The 17,179-nt window shown below is 39.6% G+C and overlaps 1 protein-coding gene across 2 annotated transcripts in view; it reads left to right on the plus strand.

Annotated features, from left to right (window-relative positions):
• LOC134530849 (serine/threonine-protein kinase ULK2) overlaps window positions 1-17,179 on the plus strand; it is a 90,741-nt gene that overhangs the window by 59,410 nt on the left and 14,152 nt on the right. For both annotated transcript variants that reach the window (XM_063366103.1, XM_063366104.1), the window contains 2 exons: window positions 1,891-2,158; window positions 11,098-11,246. In XM_063366103.1, the coding sequence (XP_063222173.1) occupies window positions 1,891-2,158; window positions 11,098-11,246 (417 nt within the window). The remainder of the gene's footprint in view (window positions 1-1,890; window positions 2,159-11,097; window positions 11,247-17,179) is intronic.

Consider the following 17,179-nt stretch of genomic DNA (forward strand, 5'->3'; position numbering starts at 1 on the left):
TTGTGCACACATTTTTGTATTTTTTAGGAAATGAAAAGGATGAGTGTGGTCAGAATATAATTTCTGGATAAAGAAATACTAAATAAAAAGTTACAGATTATCTGGCCAGGTCTAACCTACTTTAAATTCTTCACACCATATCAACTGTGTTACATATTACATCTACACTCTCACTAAAATGTTCAAATAACAGTATTTTTATTTATTTTTTTACAATGAACTATGTTTGTAACAATAAAAATGAAAGTAACATAGCTTTTAAGTTTTAATGTTTTAATCCATATATGTCTTAACCTATCAGTTTTTATTTGCCGTATTTACCTGTATATGGGTCGCACATTTTATGCTGATTTTTTGTTTAAAAAACTGTAGTGCTACCCTTACGCGGGTTTTTGACTTTGGGTTATGAAAAAAAAAAATATTGCACCGTGTGATTGAACATGTGCGTAAATAACTAACATACGTTGGTTTTTAATAAATATAACTCCACGAGTAAGTATACTTTGTTTAATTAAAATATCTCAGCAGTAGCAGACACGTCACTTTCCAGTTCCGACTGGGTGTACTGCGTGTCTGCTACGCTGCTCACAGAGCTGACAAGGCGAGGAGGAGGTGAGGTATGTGGCAGTGTTCACTGTTCTCCCTTCCTCTGGTCGTTTTAATGTCTGTCTATCTTGACAGGTGTTTATTATCAATTGTGCCCAAACATGATTGTTTTAGGTGAGATTTCCCACACTTTCAATTAAATATTTTGTGACAAATCTGAAGCTATCGTTACTGTTTATAAGTGCGCCTTTTATATTCTTCCAGCCTCGCACAAGTTTGTCTGTAATATGAGTGCTGGTTTTTATAGAAGGAACTCACAAAGAGTAGCTTGGACCCTCTTCTCTCCTCACAAAGAAATGGTAAAGTCTCTCCGAATCATTTACAGTTAGATGTATGGATATAATCTTAGAATTTACCGGTAGTAGAACCCACGATCGCTGAATCCGAAAGCTGACGTCACAAAAGTCGCGCGCCTTAGACCGCTCGGCTAACGAACGTAATGAAATTGGTGGGACATTTTACAGTGATGAGCCACTCACTCTTAGTCGAAAGAGTTACAGACGGACAGACAAACAAACATACAGGTGAAGCTAATATAAAGCATGTAAAAATAAAACACAATGGACTGAAGGGAAATGAGGGTATTAAAAATAGCAATCTTTTCCTTTGTCCTTTTGTTAGGTATAATGGAGAATTGAGAGGAGAGAGAAAAATAGGCCGCCTCACACCATCCCATAGTAAATAGTCAAAAAATAACTGAGGGTGAAAACCAGTGCTGTAGTTCTTAGGCACCAATTCGCTGAGACATGGAACACAAGTACTTGTAGTGAAGATAGATATGTAGTGCGACCACAGTGATGAAAATATGTTGTTTTTTTTTGCCCAAAATTAAATGTGCAACCCATATGCAGGGTCGACCCTTCTGCTGATAAATACAGTACATTTTACTTTGCAGAAATAATAATTATGAATTTTAGCAAAATAGTAGTTTGTAACCGTAACACCCCTTCCGAAGTTTTACCTGAATCAACTAGAATATAGCATGCTATGCCGCGTACCTATTCCCCCTCCCCTTGCCATCCTAATCAACTGCTAGCGCACGCGTTGGAGTGGCATCACCGCTGATGCACTCTCCTCCTCTACCGGTTCCTCCATCATGTACCTTATTATGTATTTCCCTCATGCGATCTGAATTTTTGTAATGCTCGAAAATTGTAGCCCTCTCCACATAGAAGTTTCACTTCATTAAACATTAAAAAAATATTGAATACATTGAAGAGATTGTGAAATGCGGATGTTTGGTAGTATGTACTGGTATGGTAACTTGGTGGCCCCTTGTCGCAGCGGGAGCACAACGAGACGCTGGCGAAACTGAACTTTGCCCTGGCGCTGGCGGACTGCGTGCTGGATGCGGCGGACGCCCGGGCAGCCCCCCTGGCTGCGCTCACCGACAGCACGGCCGGGATCGCGGGGCGCCAGTCAGAGGGTGGCCGGCGCGCAGAGCAGCTGGTGCTGCTGGTGCGGGCCCTGCAGCTCCTCAGCTCCGCCCTGGGGCTCGCCTCGCAGCAGCTGCGGGCCGCCAAGCTGCGGCCGTCCGCCTCCGTCAAGTCCGGTAGTCCATTCATCCCTTCCCAGTCTCTCAAGGTTCTTTGAACTCCCGGGAAAATAATAGGGAAATTTTTTTAAAAGGCTTATAGGTCAAGTGCTAAATTATTAAATATATAATCCAGAAAATTTTCTAACTAGGGAATTTATTATAAAGGTTTTATAAAAAAAAATACCTAAGTGTTGAGTTTTATAGCTGCCAGAGTTGGTAAGCCAGGCTAATGGGTGGCTAGGCAGCAGCTGTCACTTGGAGCCCCATGTTTGCTCTTTGAAATAAGAATGGAAGTGATTGACAACCATAATGGATTAGAGTGGGAGTTTGGAAATGATAGTGTGTTGCATCGGCAGCTACACTCCTTACCCCATGTCTATAGCATCAGAACTGGTTATCTCTACATTATGAGATAAAAATCTGTTTAAAGTAAGAATAAAAGGAGCCGAGCAGGATATGGAAAATATAAGTCTGCCTTTCCATTAGTGATGTGTTGGTTCTACTTTGATCTCGGTTTGGTTCCATGTCTTAAAAATCGGTTCTCAGTTTTAGGTTAACCTCCACACAATTTCAAGTCACACCAAAGATACAGAATGCCCAAATACAGTAGAACCCCTATCATACACTTTTCAACGGAGGGCACAAAAATGGTGTATGATGCGGGAAAGTGTATGAAAAGGGAATGGCAATAATAACATTTTTTTTCAATCTAGCATACCAGCACAATATCTGATTAAACTTAAATACATAATGTGTAAATAATTGCATTATATTAATGAAAGCTATGAGTTCATCATTATATATACATATAATAAAACCACCAGAAATGTAAAATACAGTCCATAACCAAGTAAAGCAGTCCTTTCTTGGAGGGGGGGAAAGGTCACCAAGCCTAAAATAGATATTAAAAAAATTAGGCTATTGTAAAAAGAAAATCAGAAATTTTTGCTTGTTTGTTTCATTTTACAAACAACTTTATGCAACGAGAACAATTTTCAATAAAATGTTAACTTGAGAAACGTACAATACAAAACAATCTGATCGTAAGAAAACAATAACAAACGGCTATATTCAGTTCAAAGATTAATGAATGCACAAAATATGATATCCATGCCTTGGTAAAGCACGTGCACCATTTTCATAATCATTGCTAGTTTGCGCCACTAGTCTCGCTTGGGGCTGGCCATAGATGCTAGTAGCGAGGTGCACAGTCTTCCTGATACCATCCATATCTATGGTGCGATAAAGTTATTTTCTTACGTTTGCAAGGGTAAACAATGAACGTTTTTCAAAATAAAAGCATTAAAACGTATTTTTTCAGGAGGAATATAATAAAAAAAATTGTGAATTTTAAGACTTTTCCGCTTTGTAAAAACGTATGAAACGGGAAATTCGTGATTTTATAAGTGTATGTTCCGGGAAAGTAAACCATTGTAAATATAGTACTTTCGGCGGGACCAAAATTAATCGGCGTATGACACGGGAAAATGTATGAAACGGGAACGTATCATCGAGGTTCTACTGTAAATGGTATGTTGGTTTGACATGACTCATCAGCACCCCACTTAACCATAAATTAGATAAATATATTTATGTGTGCTAACCCACGTAGCCCAAGTACAGTAAACCCTGATTATCCGTTTTCCAATGGACCATGAGTAAAAAATGGATAATCCAGGAAATCCTACAATGTGGGAACACACTCTAAAGTTACCAAATGCACAATGTATGTACTATTGCAAAAACTTTCAGTCAATCAGTTAGGTACAGTAGAACCCCGATTATCCGTGTTAATGAAGGGGACGAGTGAGTCGGATAATCGAAAATCGCGGTTAAACGAGTCATGCTTGCCTCAAAAGTCAATAGCTCACAGACAGCCATCTGTGAACATTCGGAGATTACATATAAATATACACATGCTTTGTGTGCGTGTGCGTTGTTGACATAGAAGCGGGCTGCTTAGTGCTGGCCAGCAGTGGTTTTTAAGTCTTGCGTGTGTGGAGACGTGGGCATGCGAGTCGTTTTTGCACCGAGGTGTGTGGCTAGCCGCGCGGCCAGTCCGAGGGCCCAAGACAGCTGATAGCTGCCAAGGTCACGCATTCTTTTCATCGCTCGTAAGCGACGCTGCTACACTTCGCTCATTGCTCTGTTGTCAGTAACACCATCGGTATGGATATTGTTTTACAGAACGACTGCCTTTAAAATTCTTTTCGAGATAAGATTTTTCATGCCAGTGCATTGAGACTTGATTTCATGGTTTTGAAACGGTGTCTCTGTCTCGTATAATTCACGGTGTTTTTATCCCCCTTTATTTATATGAATTTTAAATGTTAGATTTTATTTTTATTTTTAGCTTGCTGAACGTGGACCTAGTGCAAAAACGGCCTATTTTGAGAGGGTTGCAGATGGGTCGGAAATCTTATAACGACCACCTCTCTATAACGACCCTAATCTCGGTAACCGTGAGGGGTCGTTATACCTATCTATTCTCCGTTCACTCTTATCTGAGTTTTGAAATAAACGAACACCATCGTATCACTGCACCGCGTTAGCAAGTGATAGACTGAATTTATCTTGCGTGCCAAGCACTAGTTGTAACACACACACTTCAGTGTCAGCCTGTGAAGCAAAATGAAGGATTTTTTTCACGATTTTTTATGATGTCGCGCACTGTTGTGTTACCGACATCAAACTCAGTCGCAAGTTTTGCAATCGTTTCTCCACTCAGAAATCTTTCTATAATTTTTGTTTTGCTGTCGATTGACAGTACCACTCGCTTTCTTTAATGTTCATTTGATGACATGATGAAATGTTATGCTCAACATTTCCGCACAAAACTACGGTATAATCCGTCGGAATGCAGATCACTGTTACAATACATAAAATTATCACCACCTTCACGCTTCAACAACGTACACTAATGGAATGGACTGTCTCCATGAGCCGGGTAATCTCTGTGGCACGGCGCCGTACTGCGCGCGGGAGTGTACAGTCCGGTCATGGAATCGCGCACCAGTGTATAATCTATTCACGTAACATGGAACACAAAAATAGTATGTACATACGTATGTATGTACTAGTATTTTTTAAACTTTATGTGTAAATAAACATGACTGAGTCAAAGTACTTTGCCCAACATACATTTTGCAAAGTATTTTAACATTTACATACATATTGAATCATTGGTTATATGTAACTTAAAAATTGGACTTGATGGACATAAATCGCGGTTAATCCTTGAATCGGATGATCGAGTCGCGGATAATCGGGGTTCTACTGTATTTCCGTAAACTGACACCAGCGGCACATTGTACAGTAGAGCTTCATTATAAAGAACATGAAGGGACCAAAATCATGGCAGTTTGTTATAATGAAGTTCTTTATACCGAAATCACAATGATTCCTGATTTGGGGTTTTTAACATAGCTCGATCTTCTTAAAAAACAAAGTAGAAAATCTAATACCAATATGAGTGGTACAAGCATCAATTACTTTAACAGCTATACTTTGGGATCAAGATACATACATATTACATACATACATACTAGTATGTATATGTACAATACAGAAATACTACGTAGGCAAGTTGTTTGCCAAAACAGTAAGCCTACCTTTGGAATCAAGACAAGCTGTTTGCAAATATGCTGTAATAAATCAAAAATATAAAATTTAAAAGTTAGGAAAAATTTTTTTACATTTTATTGTCTTCCAAACTGGATCGCTGGGTGAAAATTGTGGATAATGTTGATTTGGAGATATCAAACTTTTTAGCCACATCAGTCTTTTTATTTCCTTTATCTACTGCTTTTAATATTTCAAGTTTCACATCAATCGCCTTTCGTTTCCTATAAGACATGTTCAGAAGTACGGTTTTTTAAACTATAAAAACAAATGGATCCTACACATGTAAAAATAAGTTATACTCGTAGTATAGCCGGGAAGCCTACAACTCACGTAGTTTCGGTTCCCTACCACGTTCATGCAACGGATTTCTCTCAAAAATTGAAATTAAAAAAATCGAAGGGTTAGGTTAGTCACAACATGCTTGTTTTCATTGGAAACTTCTGATTTAGCGGCTGAAGTGGCGTTAATACCAAAACGCAAAACTTGGGAAATCTTCGGAAATTCTTGCAGGGAACCGAAACTATGTGAGTTGTAGGCTTTCCCGTTTCTCAAACAATAAACATGGAAACGACCAGAGATGTGTGTGTAGCAATACTTTATGATGTAGAACTTCGCATAGGTTAAACATGTCGTGCGAGCATAGAACAAAGAGTAACGTCAGCGAACACCACATTGCAGCGCTTTAGTCGCTACACCAGTTTTGTGCATTAATTTCAACACTAGTCCATTGCAGTCATCTATGGCGCGTATCAAAATAAATAAAATGGCAGTTTGTGGGAGAATGGCGACGATTTTATCTGTTTGTCGTTTACCGTGCCGGGCAGAAAAGTGTTCGTTCATATGAATATTTATAGAATATTACAAAAATTTGAGTGAGAAAATTCGTATTAGTGAAATTTTTTTACGTTATGTTATATGGACGTCTGACGGGACCAAAGGGATAGTTCGTAGTAATGAATTGTTCGCTCTAATGAAGTTCGTTAAAACGGTGTTTTACTGTATATACACTTTTCATGGGGACAAAGTAAAAAAGTGTAAAAAGCGGGAAAGTGTAAATAAAGGGAATAGTAAGAAATACGTTAAAGTTAGTTAAAATACAGTCGCATCCTGCAGCGTTCATAACAAATGCGGGCTACATTACACATACGCATTGCACCACAGTAAAAAAATTTTAAATAAAAGGGCCGCAAATTGGACATTTACTGTCAATAGCGCACCGTGCGCGGAGAAAGGTCATCGTACTCAATCAGCTGTTATGGCACGACGTACCCGCCGGCTGGCTCTCTCTGTTGTCTGAGCTGCGCATGCGCAGTATAACTCACTCAACGCTCCGCCCAGACTCGTGACGTTCCATCAGCAGCCAGCCAATAGATGCGAGCTTAGCGGAAAAAAATATAAACCAGTTTTCTCGCTGCCGTGACGTGTTCAAGTTTACGTTAACCTTGATTTCTTGATACCAATAATTAATTATTTACGATCCCCAGATATAAATGGTTAGTTTAAAAAATATGCGTCAACTGTACAATACTTCCGAAATTATAAAATACGTTTAAAACAGTTACCAAGACTCCACTCATTTTATCTAGTGAGGTTTATGTCTCGTACCAGTATTTCGGCTAAGTTGTGACATAAATATAGTAACAACGTTTATACATTCGTGAGTTTATGTTTTTCCCGAGTACATTTTAGATTGCCTCCTGCTATAATTACTCAGACTTTTACACGCCTAGGCTTAAATTATTATATGTTTAGAAATAAAAGCAACTTTTCATGTTATAAAATATGTTTATTTTGCGATTTAAAATGTTCACTGCCGACTATAAAAGTTACGTTTTTCACAATGTTTTTAGGCCTACTATCGTTGTTACGTGATGTAAATAGCGGGATGGATTAGATTTTTGAGACGTAATTCGCGTGAAAGTATTGTATTGGATTAAATGGGAATCAAACGGGACCTGAAGAATATAGTGCAAATAACGGGAAAACGTAAATAACGGTAACGTAAATAAGGGGTTTCACTACTTCCTTAATTTTTTTAAATGAACAAAATGTGCCATCCACTGGGATGTTTGATGCCCCAACTTGCTGGAACCAAGAAAACAAAACTTTCTCAAGCTCACTGTATTTCGACTGTCTTGCCATTTTCCGTTTTTTTTGAAGACTGGCCGAACTGACTTGCTTGCTTCCGAATCTCATTTCTTCTAGCGAAGATAGAATTAAGAGTCGATGGAGGAATACCATAGCGCTTTGCCAAATCAACCCGTTTTTCGCCTGGATTTTTTTCAACAGCATTTATAATTTCTAAACGCTCTTTAATGGTTTTAACCTCTTTTGTAGGCCGATACATATCAATGAACCTTTACAAATTTCACACGTTCATTAGAGTTAAATGCGTAAAGCTAATTTACGGTAAACAAAGAAAATCTCGCGCATATACGGCCGGCCACGGAAACGCTAGGATAAACAATTTCGTCTATGTTTCTCGCAGGATTTCACTGCCGCTAAATAGAAACGTGTTTACGTTGGGCTAGTATGTACAGTATATCGACCACGGTTATATTGTTGTGTCGATTATCGCACAAAGCAAGAACTATCGTGCGAGCGTTAGCTTTCGTCTGTTGTTTTATCGAAGTTGGTGAACCTGTTAGCAACAGCGTCATGCTCACTTTATTCGTTTTCTTTTAGTAATGGCCGCCATATGTAAATATTGGTATTGCGTGTCGTGTAGACACGCGTAAACTGGAATATTTCTCGGGAATTTGAATGTGAAATCGGTAAAAAGCCTGTAAAGTTCAACCTGTTAAACCGGGTTAAAAAATATTCATAAACGATGGAAACAGGATTTTTTTAACATTGTTCTTGCGGGATTTTTTCGGGACCACGGACATTGAACAATAAAACCGGGAAATTCTACAATGCGGGAACGAATAAACGAGGTGTCACTGTAGCATATTTGTTTCTCGTGTCACTAGTTGCAAATATATTTTTAAAAATTAATCGCACTCATACCCTACTTAAAACAAAATATTTTTAGGGATGCTAATTGTTATACTTATTTAATAAATATAATAAAAGCAAGTAGATATTTATATCAATGAATTAATGGAAGGATCCCTTGGAATTATTGTCATTGGGTTATTTCATTTTGCCTGAAAATCTGTGGCTGGGAAAAATTTGGTTGACTGTGGGTGGAAGTGCTGAGGCTGTCAGGTGTGTCAGAAGGGCATATGAAGGGAAAAACATTCTATTGGAGAAGGGGGTGGGAGTGATGAAAAAATTTGGTCAGTTAGTTCAGGGGGAATGGGAGAGACAATGATGTAAAGTACCGGTCTTGTGGCCTTGAAGGCTTTTGAATCGAGGGGAATTAGACGGAACAAAGGAAGTTTTTGTTTTGAATCCTGAATAAGTACAAACCTTCAAGATACTTGGATATCTTTTTCTTCACAAATAAGTTTGCGAATTAATCCGAAGTCAAAGTACATTTTAAATCATATTTAACTTTCATTAAACAACATTTTCAAGTGTTCAGTAGTGTTTGGTGATTTTTCGCAAATTTAGAGTCACAATATTTCTGGGTCTCTAGTTATAAGTGATGTAAAACTGCAAACGTTGTAAGTAATAACTACAGTTCATTAGTATTAGACAACTTTAATTCATCGTAGTTTTTTTATGATTAAAATTATATTTAGCATGTGCTATTTTTTTATAAATCAATTTTTAGTTGAAATGATCATCTCTGTCTGTTAGTGAAAAGAGGGACAAAAAAGGTTTGGGATCTCAGCATAAAGAACTCTGTTTATGTCACTTCCTACCAGCATTATCGTTCCGTCTGAGCGGGCTAGCTGCGAGCGCAAGGCAGTGAAGGGAGGGAGGGGAGACTGCCCTTTGTCTGTGTCGCCTGCAGTTTTCAAAGATTTACCAACCATTCTCTTGTCACATTAGGGTTTAAAATTAAGTAAAAAAGACATGTGCATGTTGGTCGCTGGTGATATACTGCGGCATTTTATCGGGAGTCTATTGTATTTTTACTATTATGCTTTCCGTGGCACTGGTACCGGTACCAACATTATATTTACCGTTCTCATTGCCAGTTAATTTTCTGAGAACCAGCAGAACTGAGAACCGAGAACCGGGACCAACCCATCACTACTTTCTATGAAATAAAAGTATTATATCAGTCTAGTGTGCAAGCATTTACTGTCCCAATAAAATTTCCTCTGCCCTGCAGCTTTTAATAATTTTTACTTCAAGCCAACTAAATTCCAAATTGCAGATGACAGCCCCCAATCATTAATGCAACTTCCAGGGATTACCAAATTCATGGTTCACTCACTTGGCTTTTTGCATAAAAAACAAGATTCAGTTATCAGATTAAAATAAACTACGTAGTTATGTAGAGCCTCTGTGCATATGCACTGTATTTTTTTCTTTTCCCATGACTTTTTCTAATTTTTGTTTACCATTGACTTTAATCTTGGTTTTATCTACTGCCTGTGTTCATAGGTTACGCTAATTGTCAAATCCATATGCCCCTACAGAAAAGGTCACTCGCACACCCTATTTGGGATGTGACCTTGTTGCCATTTGGCAGTTTAAGCCATGGAACTTTAACAATTGTTGAGTAGTTGCCAATTTCGCCAATCAGAAAAATCCCTGATATAGACTCCATTCTTTAAGGGACTCGCCTAGTCAGGGATATATCTGTTAAGGAGCTGGGATGGTTATTGTAACTCTAACTTATGCTTCTAGTCCGGTTTTGCCTGAAGTGTAAGAATGTGGACTGGCGCACAGTCTTCTCGTTGTGCATAGTACAACCATTTTTTTTTTTTTTGTGTAGAAAAGAAGATGAATTGTAATGAAAGTCCCTTGAGGGCTTTAACACACATATATATAGGAAGGATGTTTCAGGTGCAAATATTATTTTCAAAACATGTGTTTTAGACATTTTCATTCTTCTGAAAATACAATTCAAAACAAAATACAGAAACAAAACCACACATTCATCTTCAGCGCATTGTTCAACGATTTTGCTTAAAACAGAAACCAGTCTAATATTTTGTGCAGTTTTCAAATCTTGTGATTTTTTTTCTGAAGCTCTGCACACCATATGTGTCCCCAGGTAGGTGGGGCCCTTAAATGGAATCACTTCCATAAAATTCATTTAAAATTGTGTATACAATGGAAACACTACACTTAAGCCAATGTTTTGGGCGACTAGTACACATAGCGCAGACCACGAGGTGTAAAAATTAGGTTTCATCCTTTTACTGTGTATTCATGCAGACATGCCAGTCCTAGTAGATGATAATGTTTGTGTTACCCCTGCACAGTGGTGGCGCAGCTGAACAGCAAGTTCCGGCAGTGCCTGGCCGAGTGCAAGCAGCTCAACACCCCTGGGCTGCTGCAGAAGGCAGGGGTTGATCCCAGTACCACTAACATCACAGCAGACCGGCTGCTCTACAACCATGCCATCCATATTGTGAGTACCTCCTCTTACTACTCATGGATGCTCTGGCTATGATAGCTAGAGGTAAGTTTAAACAGGTTTTTTGATTTTAGCAGAGTGCTTCCAAAATTTAACATTTTGTACCATTTTGATTCTAAAAAGTAGCATTTTAGAGCACATTTGAGCACACATCATTTTTGGAATTCATTTGTGCTGTGACAATCTTTTGTTACTTCTCTCCGTCATCATCCAGAACTTAACCTTAAATGTTTGTAAGCTTTTTGGTTACACATGTACAAAATATGTAATGCTACCAGTGTTATCAATGCTTTTTGGTGCTACCTCACATCTTTGGTTCAGTTTTTATTATAGTTATAAACTCACTGGTGAATAACAAGAAAACAGATGTTTGAGAAAAGTACTTTAAAAGAGAAATGTATATGGTGTGGCCAGTCAGTATATAGTCATGAATTGACCAATGACTTTTCTCAGAAAGGTGTCATCTGACATTTTAGTAGCGTAAAATTAATATGAATGTGCCTAGCCTAAACCCTCCCGTCCTGTTTTGTCTAGAGACGTACGAGACTGTAAAATCCAGATAAAACGACACAATTAATGATGATGCACTTGCAAACAACTCGATTGGCAGCAAGCGTGCACGATAGCACAACTTACCGCCATGATGGTTGAACAACAACTGTTGCTTCGTTGCCGGAAGCTGCAGGGCTACCCACCTTGGCAGGCAGCCAACTTGAAAAACTTGGGTCTGCTAGCAAGCAGCATGGGAAGTTCAAAATTCAAATGTTTCAAACACTATACACTAAATTACACACAATATTCACAAGTCCAAACATTACCGCCCGCCTTGAAATGTCCCATTTCAACAATCGTACGGTAGCGGGCAGAGCTTCACCACAGGATGCTTCAAAGTTCCACTAGAAGTCTAGATAGTAGCCACTCTGGCAACACCATCTTTCCCAGGATAGAGCACCACAATGCGCCCAAGTGCCACTGTAGAGGTGGGAGTCTGTCTTCTTTCAGGAGCACAAGTTGGTTGGCAGTGGGACTAACTCCTTGCTCATTCCATTTCTGCCGCTGCTGGAGCGTGTGTAAGTAATCCCTGTGCCAACGATGCCAAAAGTCCTGTTGGAGGCATTCCACAAGTTGCCAACGTTGAAGGCGGTTTAGCCGTACATTCCTCAAGTTAGGCTCTGGTAATGTGATCAGTGGCTCCAGGGTTAAGAAATGGGCAGGGGTTAGAGCACTGATGTCATTGGGATCAGAGCTCAAAGGGCTCAGGGGTCTCAAGTTCAACTTAGCTTCCACCTGCACTAGAAGGGTGTAAAGCTCTTAAAATGTGAATTGTTCACCAATAACTTTACTTAAGTGAGTCTTGAATGACTTTACCCCGGCGTCCCACAAACCACCAAAATGGGGAGCAGCAGGAGGGTTGAAGTGCCACATGACACCGAGCTGGGACAACGCATCAGTGACCGCCTGCTGGTGTGGTGCTGACGACAGAAGTTGCTGAAGTTCCTTAAGACGATTGTGAGTTCCGACAAAGTTGGTCCCACAATCACTCTAGATATCAGATATTCTCCCATGCCTGGCAAGAAAACGTTTGTAGGCTCCAATAAAGGTATCAGTGGACAGGTCTGAATATAGTTCTGCATGAACAGCCTTTGTCGCGCAGCAGACGAAAATACAAAGGTGAGCCTTCAAAACCTTTGCCCCACGGACCTAACCAAGTTTAACCATAAAAGGACCAGCATAGTCAACTCCTACTTTGGCAAATGTTTTAACCTGTTGCACTCTCATAGCGGGAAGATTGCCCATGAGAGGTGTGCTTGCTACTGGTCTTTTCTTGAAACATGGAACACAGTGACGCAAGCAGCGAGAGATGGCATCCTTATCTGCAAGAATCCAGAAATGTTCTCTAAGAATTCCTCTATGAGTCTGAACTCCAGGATGATGATTCTTTTCATGATAGTGGTTAATAATGAGATCAGTCAAATGGTGAGATTTTGGAACAAGACCGGGTGCTTCTGCTCAAAAGGAACACTGGAGTGAGCTAAACGACCACCTACCCTTATCAGGCCACTATCATCAAGGAAGGGTACTAGTTTGCGAATCTGAGGGGAAATGCACCGTCCCTTCTTCAGAGCACTTATATCCTCTTTGAAATGATGTGATTGTACCCAGGAGACAAAAATGTAAAGCTTTATTCAGCTCATCAGGAGACATATTGTCTGTATTGCGCTCTTTCAGTGACACGTGACAATTGTGGGCAAAGCGCAATAAACAGCACATGACACGCAGAAGCCTGGTTAGTCAACTGAATCGCATTGCCAACTGGCCAAAATCATGAGAGGATGTTACAGTGGTCAAGGTCAGTCTTCTTCATCACGGCGGGATCCACATCCACTGCATCTGGTGACTGGGAAGGCCACTGTCCGGGTGACTCTATTAACCACGGTGGACCAGTTCACCACAAGTGATGATCCAATAGTTGAAGAGGGAAGAGACCACGAGAGGCACAGTCAGCAGGATTGAACTCAGACGGTACGTGTTTCCACCAACTGGGATGGGTAAGCTCTTGGAGTTCGCTTACCTGGTTAGCTACAAAAGACTTCAACTGATGAGAAGTTGAGTTAATCCATGCTAAAACCACTTGTCAGTCTGTCCAGGCTGTGATGGAAGATTCGGGTAAAACTTCTTGGTAAGTCTCAACCACATGGTTGAGCACACGAGCCAAAAGTAGTGCTCCACAAAGCTCCAGACAAGGTAAGGTTTGGCTTTTGACTGGTGCAACCTTGGATTTACTTATCAGCAGACCAATGATGGTTCGATCATCCAGGCACACTATGCGCAGGTACACCACGGCCGCATAACCAATCTCAGAACTATCACAGAACCCATGCACTTGATAGGTAGAGCCTTCTAGACCCTTAATGAACCGAGCGACAGCAATGGAGGACAACCAAGGGAGCTCCCGGCTAAAATGATCCCACTGAGAAACAAGATCAGGGGGGAGGTGATCATCCCAGTCAATGGACCGCACCCACAACAGTTGCAATAGATGCTTTGCAAACATTAACAGTGGAGTAAGTCATCCTAGAGGATCAAATATTCTGGCTACGTTGACAAGATGTGCCAACTACCTCTCTCAATAACCTAGTTAGGTTAGGAGTGAAAGGTAGGACAACACTGAAAACCCGTGAACCAAGGCTCAATGAAGTGCTTTGATGTGAGGTTAGTTGAGACAAGAACATTGGCTGACTGGTCATGCACACTTACACAATTAGGGTAGTTAATTAATAAAATATAATTTCATGTAAATAATTTATTTCATGAATAAATTAATTGTTTCTTTTTTTTATATTTTTACCTATACACCTTTGCCATATCAATTACATAATATCTCTTGAGTATCATATTTTACATAATCATTTTAAATTATTATTTATATATTTATATTTTTTATGTTTTTAGCAAGGGCCCCGCTATCACACAAGGTATTTAAAGAAACATTTTGATACATGCCTTTTATAACAAAAAAAAAATCATATACATATATTAAAATTTTTCAAAATTTCTCTTTCTCTAATTATTATCATTTTTATTTTAACGTTGTGGTTATGTTGTTCCAAAAGAATTTAGCTTGCTGCGTTGCAGAATTTAGAAGGAAATGTCCGACGTGATTCAGTTAAAAAAAAAAAAAAATTAACACATGCTTTTTGAGGTTAGTAAATCATGCCAAAAAATATATATATAGATGACGGCTTTCCTGGCAGATGCGGTCACTGCATGGCTTCAAGGCCGATGAGGACAGGCCTCATACTCCACAGCACTAGGTTGACTCAAGTAAACCGCATGGCCGGTACTCGTTGACCGCTATTGACAAAATAACAAAGGTATTTGACCATGTCCGGTAAAACAAACATTACCAGATGTTCTTCATTAACAGATCAGAAAAACTCACCACTTGGAGTGGTAAAACAATGCTCAAAGCATATTTAAATTCCCAAACTTCTTCAGACACGAATCCTCACTACTTAATCATGGCGTCAAGGTGTTGAAAAATAAAGTCCTTTCTTGCTCACGACAAGACGAAGAAGAACATAAATAATAGTACTAGTAGAGAATACCTTTTAGAAATACAATATATATTGATTATTACTTGACAATATATTTACCACAAAACAATGAATTAACTTATAGATTATGACATTATTCCTTTACATATTTACTAAAATAATTAAATTAGAAAAATCATTATTCATTATAAACTTGAAGTTATGTTAACACAATAACAAAATTGCTGTGTTAAAAAATTTTTAAGTTACACTTAATTACAATTATTGTGAACAATTCCAACTTTGTCCAGTAGTAAACTTTAAATATTTAAGTATGACATATTAAATTAATAATTTCCAGATTGAATGAAAAAAAATGTGTGGAAACCAGTTCGCCATTAAAACAAAACAAAATTATAAGGTAAGTAAAGTTGAGCAAGTGCCACAAAACAATACAATGGCGCAAAGGATGCTCCTCTTCGTAACAAGACTCGAGTGGCCTCGGATTACATAGGAGAAGGTGTCCGAGACTGGGTTCCATTGAAGTCCTAAGACCTTGACTACAACTTGACTCTCCAAATGATTGGGGCATATCAACATCTTCAGGTGGAAGCCAGTCTATGAGCGCTGAATGGTTGCTCATGAACTTCCTCAACTTGAAGCCCCCTTTGGCAAGAAGAATGAACTCTGAGTACATCAGTTTGAGCTTTGAGTCACCATTCAAGCGTCTCTCTAAGCGCATCAACCTATCTACCTAGCTTGGGGTCTAGAGGTGCCCAACTCAGGTCTCCAGTGGCGAAATGGCAGGGACACACTATATCAGCCTTCTTCATTACGGACGTGAGTTTCAGCAAACATGGTTTCACAACAAACATCCTCAGGATACTTGTGCTCTATACATGGGAATTCTTTAACTTCCCAGAACTTTGGTACAATATCATCTAATGGAGGGTAAGAAGTAAACAATGTGACACAATACGATGCCAGGTGGGATGGTGGAAGTTTGGCGTCCACATTTCCCATGAGAATCCATCCCAAAACATAGTGGAGAGCCACTGAAGACTCTTCAATCTTGCCTCCAGTTACGAGAAGAGGTACTAGGTCAGCACCAATAAGCAGGTCAACAGGACCAGGGGTGTCAAAAGAAGGATCAGCAAGCTTCAGATGAGCCACTGATCGACGCACATCCGATGAGAGTTTGGCATTCGGCAAGTTATTGGTAATGCGTGGTAACGCAAATACATCCAGGGCAAATTGATTATCTGGATTGCCCACTGGGGAGATGACAACTGATGTGAAGGATTTAGCCACATTCACAGGTGTACTGGACAAACCATGTATTGGAAGATGGGCCTGTCTGCGAACCAGCCGGAGCTTTTGTAGGCACTGTTCGGTGATAAAGCTGGCTTGACTGGCAGTGTCTAGCAAAGCACGTACAACACAAGGCACACCAAAACGATCAAAAATCTGTACTTGAGCAGTTGACAACAATATTGTTGTTGTTGAGGTAGGTTTAGCAGCAGTTACTGCAACAGTGGCAGGATTAGAGTCAGATGATGGTGATTCCTTGTCTGAGTTGGATGGGATGGAGTCTTCATCTGATCCCTGACCCCAAAATGCAGCATGGAATGGTGACGTGCCTTACAATGATGACATGATGACTTAGATGGGCACCAATTTGATCAATGTGATGGAGAAAGACAATTCAGACACAACTTATGCTCCTTTACTATTGCATATCATTCCTTGGGGCTACCCTGCGAGAAGATAGGGCATGACCTAACCACATGAAGGTCACTACACAAGAGACAACTTTGTGACTGTGGAGAACTTACTAATGTGTGTACAGACTGACCTTGAGACTGCCTCCAGCTGTTTTGGTACCCTTGA

This window comes from Bacillus rossius, chromosome 3 (assembly GCF_032445375.1).
Source record: "Bacillus rossius redtenbacheri isolate Brsri chromosome 3, Brsri_v3, whole genome shotgun sequence".
NCBI lineage: Eukaryota > Metazoa > Arthropoda > Insecta > Phasmatodea > Bacillidae > Bacillus > Bacillus rossius.